Source organism: Aspergillus alliaceus, assembly GCF_009176365.1.
Source record: "Aspergillus alliaceus strain CBS 536.65 unplaced genomic scaffold BDW43scaffold_43, whole genome shotgun sequence".
In the NCBI taxonomy this organism is placed as follows: domain Eukaryota; kingdom Fungi; phylum Ascomycota; class Eurotiomycetes; order Eurotiales; family Aspergillaceae; genus Aspergillus; species Aspergillus alliaceus.
Window position 1 is genome coordinate 122915 of NW_022474726.1, and position 16016 is coordinate 138930.

General features: G+C 50.2%; 4 protein-coding genes across 4 annotated transcripts; 1 reads left to right on the forward strand and 3 right to left on the reverse strand.

The window, feature by feature from the left end:
* Nucleotides 1-194: 194 nt before the first annotated feature.
* On the forward strand, nucleotides 195-8660 carry ags1 (alpha-1,3-glucan synthase Ags1). Its single transcript, XM_032042978.1, has 6 exons — nucleotides 195-1153; nucleotides 1212-1387; nucleotides 1452-7469; nucleotides 7529-7734; nucleotides 7798-8311; nucleotides 8383-8660. The coding sequence occupies exons 1-6, from the start codon at nucleotides 797-799 to the stop codon at nucleotides 8429-8431; spliced, it is 7320 nt and encodes a 2439-aa protein (XP_031897202.1). The 5' UTR covers nucleotides 195-796; the 3' UTR covers nucleotides 8432-8660.
* A 1227-nt stretch (nucleotides 8661-9887) lies between these two features.
* BDW43DRAFT_302469 (uncharacterized protein) lies at nucleotides 9888-11348 on the reverse strand (the record flags this gene model as incomplete). Its single annotated transcript, XM_032045242.1, has 5 exons — nucleotides 9888-10421; nucleotides 10483-10710; nucleotides 10766-10853; nucleotides 11040-11133; nucleotides 11321-11348. The coding sequence occupies 5 exons, from the start codon at nucleotides 11346-11348 to the stop codon at nucleotides 9888-9890; spliced, it is 972 nt and encodes a 323-aa protein (XP_031897203.1).
* A 765-nt stretch (nucleotides 11349-12113) lies between these two features.
* On the reverse strand, nucleotides 12114-13597 carry BDW43DRAFT_285837 (uncharacterized protein). The gene has a single exon (XM_032042979.1). It carries the CDS (start codon nucleotides 13543-13545, stop codon nucleotides 12145-12147), a length of 1401 nt encoding a protein of 466 aa, XP_031897204.1. The 5' UTR covers nucleotides 13546-13597; the 3' UTR covers nucleotides 12114-12144.
* Nucleotides 13598-13755: 158 nt separating this feature from the next.
* Nucleotides 13756-15972, reverse strand: BDW43DRAFT_285838 (acyltransferase family protein). The gene has a single exon (XM_032042980.1). It carries the CDS (start codon nucleotides 15635-15637, stop codon nucleotides 14132-14134), a length of 1506 nt encoding a protein of 501 aa, XP_031897205.1. The 5' UTR covers nucleotides 15638-15972; the 3' UTR covers nucleotides 13756-14131.
* Nucleotides 15973-16016: the final 44 nt, after the last annotated feature.

The following is a 16016-nucleotide window of genomic DNA, read 5'->3' on the forward strand; positions in this document are numbered from 1 at the left end:
TTTCTTTTATTCATTTTTTCTTCGCCCTCGAACCAGCGAGATGCCACACCCTAACCCAAGGATCCAATATATCTTCTACCCTTTAGAGTCAAGGAGGCAAAAATGAAAAATGGAAAATAGAAAATAGAAAATAGAGACAAATCCCAATCCAAATCTGGAGAAACTAGAGTAAAACCGTGACACTAAAAAAGATCCCCAAACCTCCTCGTCGTCCTAACTGATAGGGGACAATAGTCGTCTCTTAGTGAGCTGGCACTTTTGAGCAATACATCTGAGCCTTGTTTTATTATTAGCAGACACGAGACGTCTCTGTTACATTTGATCCACTATCGCTAATGTTCATGAAATCCTGCCAGCCTTTTATTGCTGAGGCTCAAGACGTCTGCTAGTCACTTAGGTTGCTTTCATTCATCTTTTCTTTTTTTTTTTTTACCCTTTCTCCTTCTTTGACTCCCCTCAAGTTTTGTATTATTTTTTGCCCGATTGTTTTTTGTTTCGTTTGGTTTGGCTTTCTCTCGCTTTCCTCCCTCTCTCGCACTTCCAACACAATAGATTCCATTCGTTGAAGACCGATCTGCTCGTTATCTGATGTCTATCGCTCGTTATCAGTATACCCGACATCATTGACCGAGCAGTTTGGTGGAAACAGCACAACCCAGTCCTTGTGACGGTATCTATTGACACAACTGGAAGAATTATATGATTGTATCATAGCGGACAGTTTCTCTTGTTTCCTTTGACAAGCATCTGTCTCGCCTACTGCCCACTCGGGCGTGCCCGACGTCTACGACCCATTATGAAGTGGGCTTTCTCCAGTACCTTGTTGGCGCTTTTCGCAACAACAGCAACCGCCTGGCCTTACGATGAAGCCTTAACCAGGTACAATCTTAACGAGAATAAATCCGCCACCAATCCGGCGCAATATTGGGGAGAATGGCCGAAACACAAGGGGGAATACTTCCCGTCTCCGAAAAATTGGCGCGCTCCGACATACACCCTGTTTATGGATCGCTTCGTCAACGGTGATCCAACAAATGACAACATTAATGGAACCCTCTTTGAACATGATATCTCTTCGACCCAGATGCGCCATGGTGGCGATGTCGCCGGTCTCCTGGATACCTTGGATTATCTTCAGGGTATGGGGATTAAGGTTCGTGCTTGTGTCCTCGCGGGACTGATAGAGGATAATATAGGCTAACCAATTCTAGACCCTGTATCTCGCAGGTACTATTTTGATGAACCAGCCTTGGGGTTCGGATGGTTATTCCGCCTTGGATACAACCCTTTTGGACCAACATTTTGGTGATATCCAAGCTTGGCGCGACGCTATCACGGAAATCCACAAGCGCGGGATGTATGTCATTTTTGATAACACAATTGCTACGTAAGTCCCTCCGCGGTCCCCCATGGTTAGGACGATGGAGGAGAAGGCTAAACTTCGAGCGCAGGATGGGTGACCTTATCGGTTTCGAGGGCCATCTGAATGACACCACCCCGTTTTCGACTGGAGAACATAAGGCGCTTTGGAAGTCCAACCGTCGCTATGTGGATTTCGATATCGGAAACGAGTATAACAAAACTTGCGATTATCCTCGTTTCTGGTTCGAAGACGGTTATCCAGTCAATCAGTCCTCCATCTCATCACTCGTGGGTTGCTACGACAGTGATTTTGATCAGTATGGTGATATTGAGGCTTTCGGTGTGTTCCCCGATTGGCAACGCCAGTTGGCGAAGTTCGCCTCCGTCCAGGATCGTCTGCGAGAGTGGCACCCCTCGGTTCGGGAGCGGCTGATCCGTCATTCGTGTATGATCATCTACTCGCTGGATATCGACGGTTTCCGCTACGATAAGGCGACTCAGTCGACCGTGGACGCGCTGGGAGATATGTCCATGGCTTACCGCGAGTGCGCCCGTGCTGTCGGGAAGGAAAATTTCTTCATTTCGGGTGAAATCACTGGTGGTAACACGTTTGGTTCGATCTATCTGGGCCGCGGCAGACAGCCTAATCAGTATCCCAAGACGACGGAGGAGGCCATGAAAATGACCAACGAGTCTGAGTCTCAGTATTTCCTGCGGGAAGCTGGCCACGAGGCGATCGATGCTGCTGCCTTCCACTATTCGACTTATCGTGCATTGACCCGGTTCTTGGGTATGGACGGTAACTTAGCTGCCGGTTACGACGTGCCCGTTGACTGGGTGGATGCGTGGAATCTGATGCTGCAATCGAATGATCTGATCAACCCGAACACGGGCAAGTTTGACCCCCGCCACATGTTCGGTGCCACCAACCAGGATGTTTTCCGTTGGCCAACGGTTGAAAAGGGAGTTGAAAGGCAGTTGCTGGCATTATTTGTCACTACTCTTGTTTTGCCTGGTATTCCCCTGCTTCTCTGGGGTGAGGAACAGGCATTCTATATTTTGGATGCGACGGCATCCAATTATATCTATGGTCGTCAGGCAATGTCGCCTGCAACGGCCTGGAGGGACCACGGCTGCTTTTCTTTGCAATCTTCCCAGTACTATCAGTGGCCGATCAAGGCTGGTCGCGAAGGTTGCCATGACCCAACTGCCGCCTACGATCATCGCGATCCCTCCCACCCGGTGCGCAACATCATCAAGCACATGTACCAGATGCGCGAAGACTTCCCAGTCTTGAATGATGGTTATTCGATCCAGAAACTTTCCAACATGACCGAGGAGGTCTTTTATACTGGTTCCAACGGTACCGCGACGGAGACTGGTTTGTGGTCTCTCCTCCGTGATGTCAATGCGGATGTGCAGGATCTAGGCTCCGATGCGAATAACCAGCCTGTTTGGCTCGTCTACCACAACACCAACCGTACCGTTGACTTCAAGTTTAACTGCAAGGACAATAAAACCGCTCTGATCGCCCCCTTCGCCACCGGCACTAAGGTCAGGAATCTGTTCTACCCGTATGACGAACAAACCTTGATCGAGGGCCCCGTCAAGCTCGGCCTCAACGGATCTACCGCCTTGAACGGCTGCCTCGCTAACTTGACTTTGGACGCCTATGAGTTCCGCGCCTACGTTCCCAGTACCCGTCACTCCAAGCCTCGGCCCATGATCACAAAGTTTACTCCTGGCCATGACTACCCTGTTCAATCTACTGTCGAACCGAATCTCGACGAAAATGTGAAAATCGAGTTGTATTTCTCGGAAGAGATGAAGTGCGAGTCTGTGACTAAATCGATCTCGTTCAACTCTTCCACGGAAAGTAGAAAGATCCCCACCATTGATGAGAAGAGTGCCAAGTGCGAGAAGATCACCGCCAGCAACACCTCTTGGACCGGTCAGCTCCCTAGTATGTTCAAGTGGACGGCGACTCTGACGGGAGTCTACAACGGAATCCACCGAATGACGGTTAATAACGCGACCAATAAAGATGGAACCGCCTCCACGAATGCCGTTGACCACTTCCTCCTCCGTATTGGACAAGTTGACAATCCTATGGTGTTTTCCACTGCCAATTATTCTAGTAGTTTGCTCCACGAGGAATCGAATGGTACCTTGTTCATCCAGCACCACGCCGCAGGAGCTGATATGTTTCGGTATTCCACAAACTGGGGAACCACCTTCTCGCCGTGGAAGGAGTACAAGGGTGGCAATGAAACCATCGACGTTCTGGAGTGGTCGGGGACCAAGAAGCAGAAATGGAAGGGACACCATGTGCGCGTTGAGTACTGGAGTAGGTGGACCGGTAGCAGTGACTACGTTCAGGAAGGCGATTCAGGCTTAGATGGGCATCCGCCGCGACGCTTCCCCCACATCTTCTTTAACGGCCCTTACAACCAGTACGGATATGACGGTGGTTTGGATAACGTGGTGAGACAAGATCACAAAGACGGAATCTGGAAATACCACTTCACTCATGAATGGCCCGCGCAAGCTCAGCTGAACATCTGGGGCATGAACCCCGACGGAAAGCCGGACCAGAGCTGGGTCCTGGGAGACGCTGATAATGACTCCGTCTTGGATCGGATGCCCCCCTCTTCGTTGTCTGCGACTCTGATCAATATCACCGAACACCCACCCCATCCCTACCTGGCATGGAATATCTACATCAACGATGCCACCATGAGGTTCCAGCTCTTCCCCGTTGGACACCAGAACACGCAGATCGCCATGTTTGTTCTGTTCTGGATTATTCCCGTCTTTACCGGTGCGTTGTGCGTGTGGCTCTTCATGAAGTCTTTCTATAAAGTCAAGTTCAACCAGATCGGTGTGAGCGAGAAGCACACCATGATCCCCCTGGCTTTGCGCAGAAAGTTCAAGAGGAATCGGGGTGGCGATGAGGAAAAGATGAACCCGTTGATGCGTCTCGCCAACAAGTCCGGATTTCTGCAGACCAACACTGCCATTGGTGGTGGTGCTGGCGGCAAGAGGCGCATGGTTCTCATCGCAACTATGGAATACGATATCGAGGATTGGAAGATTAAGATCAAAATCGGTGGTCTTGGTGTCATGGCCCAACTCATGGGTAAAACCCTTGGTCATCAAGACCTGATTTGGGTCGTCCCTTGTGTCGGCGGTGTCGACTACCCAGTAGACAGACCTGCAGAGCCCATGCACGTCACCATTCTTGGTAACTCTTATGAAGTCCAGGTCCAGTACCACACCTTGAACAATATCACCTACGTTCTGCTAGACGCCCCTGTCTTTCGACAGCAATCCAAGTCAGAACCCTACCCGGCCCGTATGGACGATCTCAACAGTGCTATTTACTACTCCGCTTGGAATCAGTGTATTGCCGAGGCCTGCAAGCGATTCCCGATTGATCTCTACCATATCAACGATTACCACGGCTCCCTGGCTCCTCTCTATCTTCTCCCCGATACTATTCCTGCTTGTCTGTCTCTGCACAACGCTGAATTCCAGGGTCTCTGGCCCATGCGTACGCAGAAAGAAAAGGAGGAGGTGTGCTCCGTGTTCAACCTAGATATTGAGACTGTCAGACGTTATGTGCAGTTCGGCGAGGTTTTCAACTTGCTTCACTCGGGTGCTAGTTATCTACGTGTCCACCAGCAGGGTTTCGGTGCCGTCGGTGTGTCCAAGAAGTACGGAAAGCGGTCCTACGCTCGCTACCCCATTTTCTGGGGTTTGAGAAAGGTTGGCAACCTACCGAACCCTGATCCTTCAGATGTTGGAGAATGGAGTAAGGAAAAGGCTGCTGGCAACACTGACGAGGTTCGCGTGGACCCTGAATTTGAAGCTAGCAGAGCAGATCTTAAACGCCAAGCCCAGGAATGGGCCGGACTTGATGTCAACCCGGAAGCTGATCTACTCGTCTTCGTCGGTCGTTGGTCCATGCAGAAAGGAGTTGATCTGATTGCTGATGTGATGCCCGCCGTTCTTGAAGCCCGCCCTAACGTGCAGGTCATTTGTGTTGGACCCGTTATTGATCTTTACGGTAAATTCGCCGCCCTGAAGCTGGACCATATGATGAAGGTTTACCCTGGACGTGTGTTCTCGAGACCTGAATTTACCGCGCTGCCACCCTATATCTTCTCCGGTGCTGAATTCGCGCTTATTCCCTCTCGTGACGAGCCCTTCGGTCTAGTTGCAGTCGAGTTCGGTCGTAAGGGAGCGTTGGGTATTGGTGCACGTGTCGGTGGTCTTGGACAAATGCCTGGCTGGTGGTATAACGTCGAATCTACTGCCACATCACATTTGCTTTACCAGTTCAAGCTTGCTATCGATGCGGCGCTGAACTCAAAGCAAGAAACCCGAGCCATGATGCGTGCCAGATCTGCCAAACAGCGATTCCCCGTCGCCCAGTGGGTTGAGGATCTGGAGATCTTGCAAACTACGGCAATTCAGGTACACAACAAGGAACTAGTTAAGCACAATGGCCGGCCTTTTACTCCAACTGGAACCCATACTCCTAATGGCCTTATGACGCAGCCTGCGAGCCCACTCATGCCGCCGGGTATGCAGACTCCGGGTACGCAAACTCCTCTTGCCCATTCTAGGGAGAGCAGTTACTCGAACCTCAACCGCCTGAGTGAATATGTTACCCAGCCCAAGACCAGCTATAGCAGAGACCCCAGCCCCAGTGGTACGGAAAAGCCAAAATCAGGACTCCAACGCCAGCTTTCGCTTGGTGTTCGCTCCGGTCCTGGTCATCAAAGCCGTCGTGGTCGCCCTCGCAATCGCGACAGCATCCCAGAGCACGAGGATACCCATGAATCCCTTGAAGCTCACGGTGGCGCCATCACTGATGTCGAGGAAGAAAGCAGTGACGACGATATTATCAATTCTTATGCGGACGACGAATACACTCTTACTCCAGCGCAGGTCGAAGAAGGCCGCCGGTTACAGGCCCAACAACAACAAGGAGGTATTCGAATGCCGTTGAGTCCTGGCGGCGCCAGGCGTTACAGTCAAGACTCTCTGCATCCCAGATCCGCCCAACCACCCCCAAGTCCCGGAACGCCTCCAACCGCTTCCCAGACACTCCTTCCTCCCCCCAAGCTCCTTGACCCCGGTAGCCGCCTCAGTAGCGCGTCTGTTCTCTCCCTTGATTCTGTCGTGGGTGGAAAGAAGGACTTCAAGCTGCAGAAGGTCGATCCCTTCTTCACGGATAGTACTGGTGAATATTATAAGGCTTTCGACAAGAGACTTGATGAACTCAATGGATCAAACTCGGAATCGCAACTGTGCATTGAAGAGTATTTGATTAAGAGTGAAAAGGAATGGTTCGACAAGTTCCGCGATGCCAGACTCGGTCGCAGCAAATCACCGACGCCCTCCGTGTACCGTGACAAGCATGGTGCATCTCCCATCGGCTCGTTCTACGATGATAATGGTTCTCGCATGAGTGGTAGCGATGGTCAACGCTCCAATGACACTGAAGATGACGAGTTCCTCCTCGGAAAGGACTATGTTCCTCCCACCGGTCTCAAGAAGTGGATGCAAATCCGCATCGGTGACTGGCCCATCTACTCCCTGTTCCTCGCTCTGGGTCAAATCATCGCTGCCAACTCGTACCAGATCACCCTACTGACGGGTGAGGTCGGTCAGACTGCGGAAAAATTGTACGGAATTGCAACCACATACCTGATCACATCGATCCTGTGGTGGCTTTGCTTCCGCTACTTCAAATCCGTCGTCTGTCTGTCTGCGCCCTGGTTCTTGTATGCCATTGCCTTCATCTTTATCGGTTCTGCGCATTTCGAGAGCAACTCGTTTACTCGCGGTTGGATTCAGAACGTCGGCAGTGGATTCTACGCCGCGGGATCGTCCAGTGGTTCTCTGTTCTTTGCGCTGAACTTCGGTGACGAAGGTGGTGCCCCTGTCGAAACATGGATCTTCCGTGCGTGCCTCATCCAGGGCATCCAGTCCGCTTATGTTATCGCTCTCTGGTATTGGGGTTCTACTCTATCCCAGGCACAAAGCGAGGGTATGTTGACTCCGACAAACAGTATCTCCAACTCCTGGAAGATGAGGTATGTATCAGTGATAACCCTATTGTCATTCTTTAACATGCTAATTGATATCCTACCAGCGCCATCTGTTACCCGATTGCCTTCGCTCTTATCCTCATTGGTTTGCTCATGTCCTTTGGTCTGCCCAACTACTATCGTCAAACTCCCGGAAAGGTCGCCTCCTTCTACAAGTCCGTGTTCCGCCGTAAGATTGTTCTCTGGAACTTCGTCGCGGTCATCCTCACGAACTTCTTCCTGAGCGCGCCATACGGCCGCAACTGGCAATGTAAGTCAACTCCCGACTCTACTCAAGCACAAACCACACCAAACTAACACTATCTCCCCACAGTCCTCTGGACATCCCAGCACGCCCATCACTGGCAAATCGTCATTCTCTGTGTCGTCTTCTACGGCTTCGTATGGGCAGGTTTCCTATTCGTCGTCGCCCGTTTCTTCAATTCCCACAGTTGGTTCCTCCCCGTGCTCGCCTGTGGCCTCGGAGCCCCCCGCTGGGCCCAGATCTGGTGGGGCGTCTCCGGAATCGGCTACTACCTCCCCTGGGTAGCAGGAGGGTACACCGGCGGGGCGCTCGTCTCGCGCAGTATCTGGCTCTGGCTAGGCGTGCTCGACTCCATCCAGGGTCTGGGCTTCGGTATCATCCTCCTCCAAACCCTCACCCGCATGCACATGCTCTTCGCCCTCATCTGCTCCCAAGTCCTCGGTTCTATCGCTACGATCTGCGCCAGAGCCTTCGCCCCTAATAACGTGGGCCCGGGACCTATTTCCCCGGATCCTACCTTTGGTGGTAGTGCCGTGGCTAATGCCTGGTTTTGGGTGGCTTTGTTCTGTCAGCTGTTGGTCTGGTGAGTCTTAATTTTTCTTAGAAAGTGTGTGATTGATATTTTGGATGAAGGCTAATAAGGATTTGATACAGTGCCGGTTACATACTCTTCTTCCGGAAAGAACAGCTTGCTAAGCCTTAAGGGATGGGATGGCCCTATGGCTATGCTTAACGGGGCGGTGTTGTGATGTGATGTGGTGTTGGTTATGATTACCACTGAATGTATACTTAGTCCAGCGTTCTTTCCTTTGGCTTCTGGATATCACTGTCTATCTTAATATAATTCCTTTGTATATAGATGACCTCAATCTGAATTGCTCAGATCTATGATTTATGGGATTGGTTAGATTGTTGTCATAGAGATTCTTGATATAGGTTTCATCATTATAACCCTCGTTCTTTGGAAGGCTTTGCAACTCACAGTTCAATCCTTTGTGCTGAGAAACATAAAAGTATATAATGGGCTGACTGGCTGTATTTATGTTAGAGCAACATGCACTACTATAGCCACGCTACTTGCTTCCAGTATCAACGTGCAGTCCATCTAGTATCATCTCAGGAATGGGTGTCTTTCTTGAGTTTATTTATTAAACCAGTGAACCTGGGTGTAGTTTTACTTGTACTCGTCACCTGCCGACCCTACTCAAGTAGTCTGGTGACGAGTATAAGACCACTCCTTTCTGAGAGCTAAAATTGCAGTGTTGCCCGTAAGGTCGGTTTTTCGTCAGATGCCAAGGCCATCCATAAGCCGATATTATCTGAGGGATACAGCTCGGCGTGGGTAGAAATTATAGAGCTTAGTGCCTTGGGGGCTATCTACACTAAGCTTATATGAAATGGTATTTCTACTTTGTTTATTGTAGTTATTTCTACATGTACTGATTAATGTTACTATATTCTAGCGCTCTTGACCATAGGGAGATGGGATCTCGCTGATATCCCTAGAGAAAACCGGAGTTTGGCAAATAAAATAAGTAGAGGTACTATCTATATAAACTTTAGAATAAAAGCTATCTATGGAAAAGATAAGTAATCCCTGTTCTTAATAATTTCTACCCCTAATGGTCGAATAGGCAGACTTGTATAGATAGATAACATAAGTCCACTGCATCCATAAGTTAGCGCTAAAATTGCAGTGACGAAATGTTGTGTAGCTGTTGCCAAAGGAGTATAGTATTCAAGGGCCCAGCAAGTAGGTTTTGATGGACACGATAATGTCCTTGGGCGAGCTAGAAAAAAATTTAGTGCAGCTTATGGGCCTTTGGTTTATGATCTTATTGGGAGATGTCCTCTAGAGAGCTCATTGTAGTGAAAAATGCCTTGGGGCGCGCTATATGGACGTAGTATGAAAAACGTCCATAGTACACAGAAAATAGTGGAACATTTTATGGTAGCGGGGGCATCGAGAACATGCATGTGTAGTATTAACCCTTTGGTCTTGTTGAATCTTCGCCCCGTTGCCTAAAGTCGCATTGATGTGCTTCTAATAAGACATATCCAGATCTCTTCATCAACACCAAGGTCTCAAGCAACGGAGGGTCTTGATTGATCTCTTTCTTAAAGTAGGTCCAAATTAACCTGATTCGACGTCTGTCCACCTAGACTGTGGCAAGTTCTTCAGGTAGTTTGCATGTCAGGATTTTAAGCCTCGAAGAATGAGTCCAAGCTCTGTCGTATTTTATTTTCACCTCTTGACATAGCCCCCAGATCCTCCTGCGATTCGCGACACCCAGGAAATTGTCGGCCTTGCCAAATTTCGGAGTTGACACATGATCCAGCCAAAGGTAGAATCCTTTATAGTTCAGATATCCGGGTAGTTTGTTGTATTTTACAAGCCTATGGACCTCCCAGAACCACGGCATGTCAGACTTGATGAAGAGTTTCCAAAAGGAATTATAGTGCGTGGCAACAGAGACTTCAAAAGACGCTTGCAGAAGAGCCTTCATCGAATCGCCCGAGAGATAGGAGCATATACTGTGGACTATCTTCACAGGGAGTCTACTGAATGGATCGTGACGGACCCGTGTTTGACGGTTGGGGTTGGGGAACGGACAGTCAAATTCGCAATAACTCGCCACGTCTTCGATATAGCCAACGAGCTTGGAGTTGATCGCTGACTGCGTGACGCAATACTAGATGGGTCGAGCCGTCAGTGCGCCGATCTGCTTTTTATGGATTAAGAGGCCTGCCTGCCTCTGCGCCGGGAATACATTTCCAGTAGTCCTCTTGTTCGCGGATCACATCGACGCCGTAGTCCAAATCTAGCGCTTTGCCGTCGGCCCGGATCATTTCTACCATCGTGTGATACAGGAGCTCCAGGTCAATCTTATGCGCGCCCAGTCCCGTGAGTGCAAGGCTCAATATCATGTGGCAGTCCGGATGCCACGGAAAGGCTGGGCCGGCGTATCTATCCTCTCCATCCTGGTAGCTTCTCAGCATTAGAAACTAGACGAAGTCCTCTACTACAGGGGAGAACCAAACCATTTGAATTTTCCACTTGAGCTCTTATAACCAACCCCCACATCTGTAGATAGGTTACCTCTGAACAAAAGGTCGGTTCTGGTCTACATACCATGGTAAAAATTCAAGATATACCTCAGCCTGTGTCATGATCACATCCTAGTAACGCTATCACGATAGATTGAGAACACTTACATTATGGCCGTAGCCGTCTCCTGGACCCGAAACCGCGACTTTACTGGGTGGTTAGTTAGCACACAGCCGACAAGAACGCCATAGATAGAGCTCACCTTTCTATTCCAGTAGGAACGAGGCAGTGTGCAGTACTAGCCCAACGAATACTATCCTCATCAACTAGATACAGATCATAAGCTCCGGGACAGTCTGAATCTTCATAGATAGTAACTCTTCGCTCCTCGTCCTCATCCTCATCCTAGCTGGCCTTCTCATCCGAATTTGAATCCCCATCCTCCGAATCAGATCCCCTATCTACACCGTCATTTCCCCCCCCCCCCGTCGTAGTCTCCGCATGGGTGGAGTCCTAACTAGCATCCTACCAATCCCAACCCACAAATAGCATAAAAGCACGCGAAGGTCATGATAGTCTCGCCCCCTTCCCAGAATTCATGGCTACACGAAAAAAGGAGAAAGTTAGAAGAAAAGATGGATGCCACCGCTGACTCAGCAGCTGCACCTGTTCGTTCGTTCATGTCACGTGAACACGCGTCTTTTTTTAGTGTGCGACATTGATTTGTTTGTTGGCATAACTTGTGGCGTTCTGATTAGTTTATGGAAACATCCCAGGTATAGCTGTGAGGAGTGAGCTGTGATGTTGGATACTGGATATTGGATATTAGTGTAGATATGTATGTATTGTCGGCTATAATACTACTTACCGAGGTATATATAATGCAGGTCTGCTTCAGCACCTTTTTTCCTTATTTTTATTTTATTTTTTTTTTGCTTCTTTCTTAAAGAATATGCTGCGACAGAAATTGCTATGCACTAGTACATATCTCAACAGGCAGAACACTCATAGAAAACTCTTTTTAACTACTTAACGACTATCACCGTACCAAACTTCTCCCTTGATCTTCATGTCAATCTGACGATCCAGACTCTATTATGTGGGTATTATATGTTGATCGAACTAAGATAATGTTAACGTTAATCTAAATGCCAAACAAGAGCTCATCTATAGAAATAGAACCAAGCGCATGCATCGCGGTATTATCAAAGATAATACCCACCCCTTCAAGAATCAAAGACGCACCCAAAACAAAAAAAAAAAAAAAAAAAAAAAAAAAAAAAAAAAAAAAAAAAAAAAAAAAAGAACCGACAAAGTAAATTGATATACAACCTCTCCCCCACCACCAGGCTAAGAAAAAGAAAAAGTTAAACCCCACAACCCCCCAACTCCATATCCCTCACCAAATCCCCAGCAACAACATCAACCCCCCCCGTATCCTCATCCTCGCACCCAAACCCTAAAAAGATCACGTCATCTATATACCCATGATACTTATTCCCGTGATCCTTCCAGCTGATTGAGGTCACGTAGAGCATTTCCGTCTGGTTCCATGATTCTGCTTCTTGATTGGTCAGGGACTGGGGCTTCTTGCCCTGGCCCGGGGTGCCGCGGCCTGATATCCAGAGGGGTTTGGAGGAGATGGAGTGGATGGCGAAGGGGGGAGAGCGGGAGAAGAGCATGGCGTAGGGTTCGTAGACGCTGTGGAAGGAGTAGAAGGTTTTGTGCTGGAAGATGGTGAGGATGAAGGTGTTTGCGTCCGTGGGGTGGCAGGAGAGGTCGGAGCGGGAGCAGAGGGTGATGGAAAGGGAGTTTGTGGCTTGGTGGATTGATTCGAATTCTGGGTCTTTTAGGGTTGGGAGGTGGTGCTGGAGGCAGATATTATCTGTACTGGACGCCAGCGGGGCGAGGTCGGGCCCGACTAAGCCGGAGGGGTCGAGTTTTGCGAAGACGCGGTTCGGGGATACGTCGTAGTGGACGTAGGCTTGGCCGGTTGCGTCCCAGAAGAGGAACCAGTTCTTTTCGACGGCGCTGAAGGGCAATGGCCGGTGGAGTTCGGTGGCCTGGCGGAAGCCGTGGTCGTACAGGAGGTCCATTGGGCGCTTCCAGTCGACGAGCGGGCGGAGGTCTTGGATCCATTGGCCGAAGCAGGTGAAGTGGGAGTTGGAGCCGTAGATGGTGTAGGGGGCGTCTGGGCCGTAGAAGACGCGGGCGTCGTGCGGCCCGACGTTCAGGGCGAAGAAGGACAGGTCGCCGACGCAGTTGTTGCTGTCGCCGATGGTTGCGGCGATGGGGAGAATCAGCGGCGGGTCAATGCAGCCGAGGGTGCGTCCGTCGTCGCGGAAGACGGCGTCGCAGACTAACTCGGCGAACCAGACGGAGCTGGTGCGCTGGTCGGAGGGCTTGTGCAGTTGCGCGGTGATAATCCATGTGTTCGGCTGCTCGGGATGGGGGATGATACTGGGGTTGATGGCATGCCGGCCGCCGAAGTCAATGTGGAACCATTTCTTGTCCGGGGTCGAGACGGACGACAGCACCGTGTGCGTCGCGGACATGTCTATCTGGGGCTGGTCCTCATCTTGACGACCCCAGCGGTTGTCGCTGGGGGGTGGACTGGGGCTCTCATTGGAATTGGGATGGGTCGGACTGAGAGGGAGTCTACTATTTCCATTGGAATGGTTGCGATGGTACAATTGAAGGGCTAGCAAGATCAGGACCAGCAGCGCACCGACAACGGAGGCGATGCGCTTCAAGCCTTTAGCCAGCATGACTAACGGAAGAGGGGTAAGAGGGAAAACAACTCCGATCGAGCAAACCCCAGCCTATTGTACGCGCTTTGTCTCTCGAGCTGACCGGAGAAATCAACCGGCGAGAGATAAATTTGAGCATCATGCATGTCCCGTGTGCGCCATTTTTTATTTTTTTTATTTTTATTTTTATTTTGGCGTGGATCCAAATCCCCTCACGTATTCCAGGGACAGGAGTACTTTAGCTTGGCTCTAGTGGCGCAAATTAAGATTGGTTTCCCCAATCCCTCTCTTATTATTACCTTACTATAGGTCTGGGGTCTGGGGTCAAGATCCACTCCGTGAGGAGAATACATGTGATAACGGCAGGTGTACGCAAGTCTAGAAGGCTAAGACGAATTTAATTTAGTTATTCCTGGATTTTTGTATTGCTTTCCTTCCCATCCTTTCAAATGGGCAAGTGGCCCGGGTGGAGACACGAAAATCTTACGTGCTACAAATATAGTCCTGGTCACAAGGAATGATAAGGGCGGAAATAATTCTACAAAGAATCCGTTATGATCATGTAACAAAAGAAAAAGGAAAAGTTTGTTTCATCTATCATCTATTACGATTGGTTTGCCGGTGCTAAGGTCTTCCGATAGAGCCATTGCGCAAACCGCACGCTCGGCTCGTCTACAAATTTCGTCACAATCTCCGCCAGCCAAAGCGTCATCGGCAGCAGGATCAGGTGTGGAGCGAAGAAGTTCAGCTCCAGCCCAAGTGGGCCGACCTTGGGGAGAGGGAATCGGTTGATCCAACCAGGACAGGTCGTCGCATGCGAATCCCGCACCCAGCCTACCGCCGCATAGAGGCGATCCCCCAATACCCAGAGAACGGGTCCGTGAACCAAATAGAATGCAAAGGAGATGCGGCCAAGATATTGGTTGAAGGGTGTCTCAAAGAAGCTTTTCAGCCAGTGGATCCGCGAGATCGAGGCCACCAGGAAGGTCGCTGCCCAAAACAGATAGAACCATTTGAAATCAAACACCGCCTGGGGCTTCAGGTAGGACAGGTAGTGCCACCCGGGCGAGTCGCGTAGGAATTGCACCTCCCACGTGCGGGACGGGACGCCTCCCAGGTAAATGCTGATGCAAAGCATTCCGTAAAAGATCGCCTCCTTGAAAGGCTCGAGCATGAGAAACACATCGGGAAGTTCATCACGGGCGGCGCGTAAATCCAGGTCGCAGAGTAGCATTCCGGCCATAAAGAGCGAGCAGAACCAACCGTCGACAATGTACATAAAGTAGACAATCAACCCGAGCTCACACAACAGTCGCGCGTTGGGTCGACATTTTTGGAACGCCTGCAGAGCCGTGTAGATGACAATGGACCCGCGAAACTCGACGGGGATAGACCACGAGTGGAAGTTGTAGGTAAACCATGGCTCGCCGCCGGTGCGGAAGACGAACGAGAAGTTCTTCAGCTCGACATACCAATTCCAGAGCTCCTCTCCGTAGCTCGACTTCATTTCGGGGGTTGCGTGGATGCGAAACAGGTGAAGGTAAGTCATGTACACGAAGGTGGTGCAAATGACAGGTATGTGCAAGCGTAGCCAGCGTCGGAACAAGGCAGAGGCCAGATTATCACCCAGTTGAAGATAATCTCCAGCTCGTATCAATGAGAGTGGTTTCGCCGACAGGACATAGCCCGATAGTACAAAGAAGACGCTGACGGCGAAATGCCCACCCGAAAAGAAGATGCGCAGGCCGGGGAAGGCAACCAAATAATGTTTCTTTTGGTAGCCATAGGCATTTTCAAAAATCGCTTCGGCGCCAATGCCATCGTGAGCCCATAACTCATGATGACCCCAGTATACTAGAAAGGCTGCGAAGCCACGGAGCCCATCGAGGTACGCGGTGCGCCTTCCCTGGTGGCTGCTGTGCCCACCTATCCCGGTCAGAAAGGCCGGCCGGAGATGATCAACGCACCATTGAGCGGCCCGGATAGGAAAGAATCGGAGGCGGGTGGTGGCCCGTGACTTCCAGTATCCCTTTTCTAAAGAGTTCTCAAGGTCTACTGTATGCATTTTGGGGGCCTCCCCAAGCGTAGTACCGTCGAGGGAACTGGTCATCGTGGAGACTCGATGCCCAAAGAACTAGGTTTGCGCAATCAACCTCTGGGGGAGAATGACGAAACGCGATATTTGAGAGCGGAAATAATCCTAGTCCGGCCGGACTCAGAGACGGGGGATCTGACCCGGCTCGTGTGGGGACTGGGGAAATTGGGGAATGAGAAGAGGTCAATCGGTCCGCGATAGATAAGAGGACGCAATGTCAAGTAGGGCATCACACATCACATGCAGCTCTGGGGGATGAGCATTCCGAGGAAATCCTTTTGGACCAATAATGGCTGGCCAGCTTTGGAACTAAATAGAGCAGTCGTCAGCAAGGTGAGCTGTTAGTCAAGTCTTATCGACCAAGACACATGCGTCGGGGGAAATATTTGGTTCT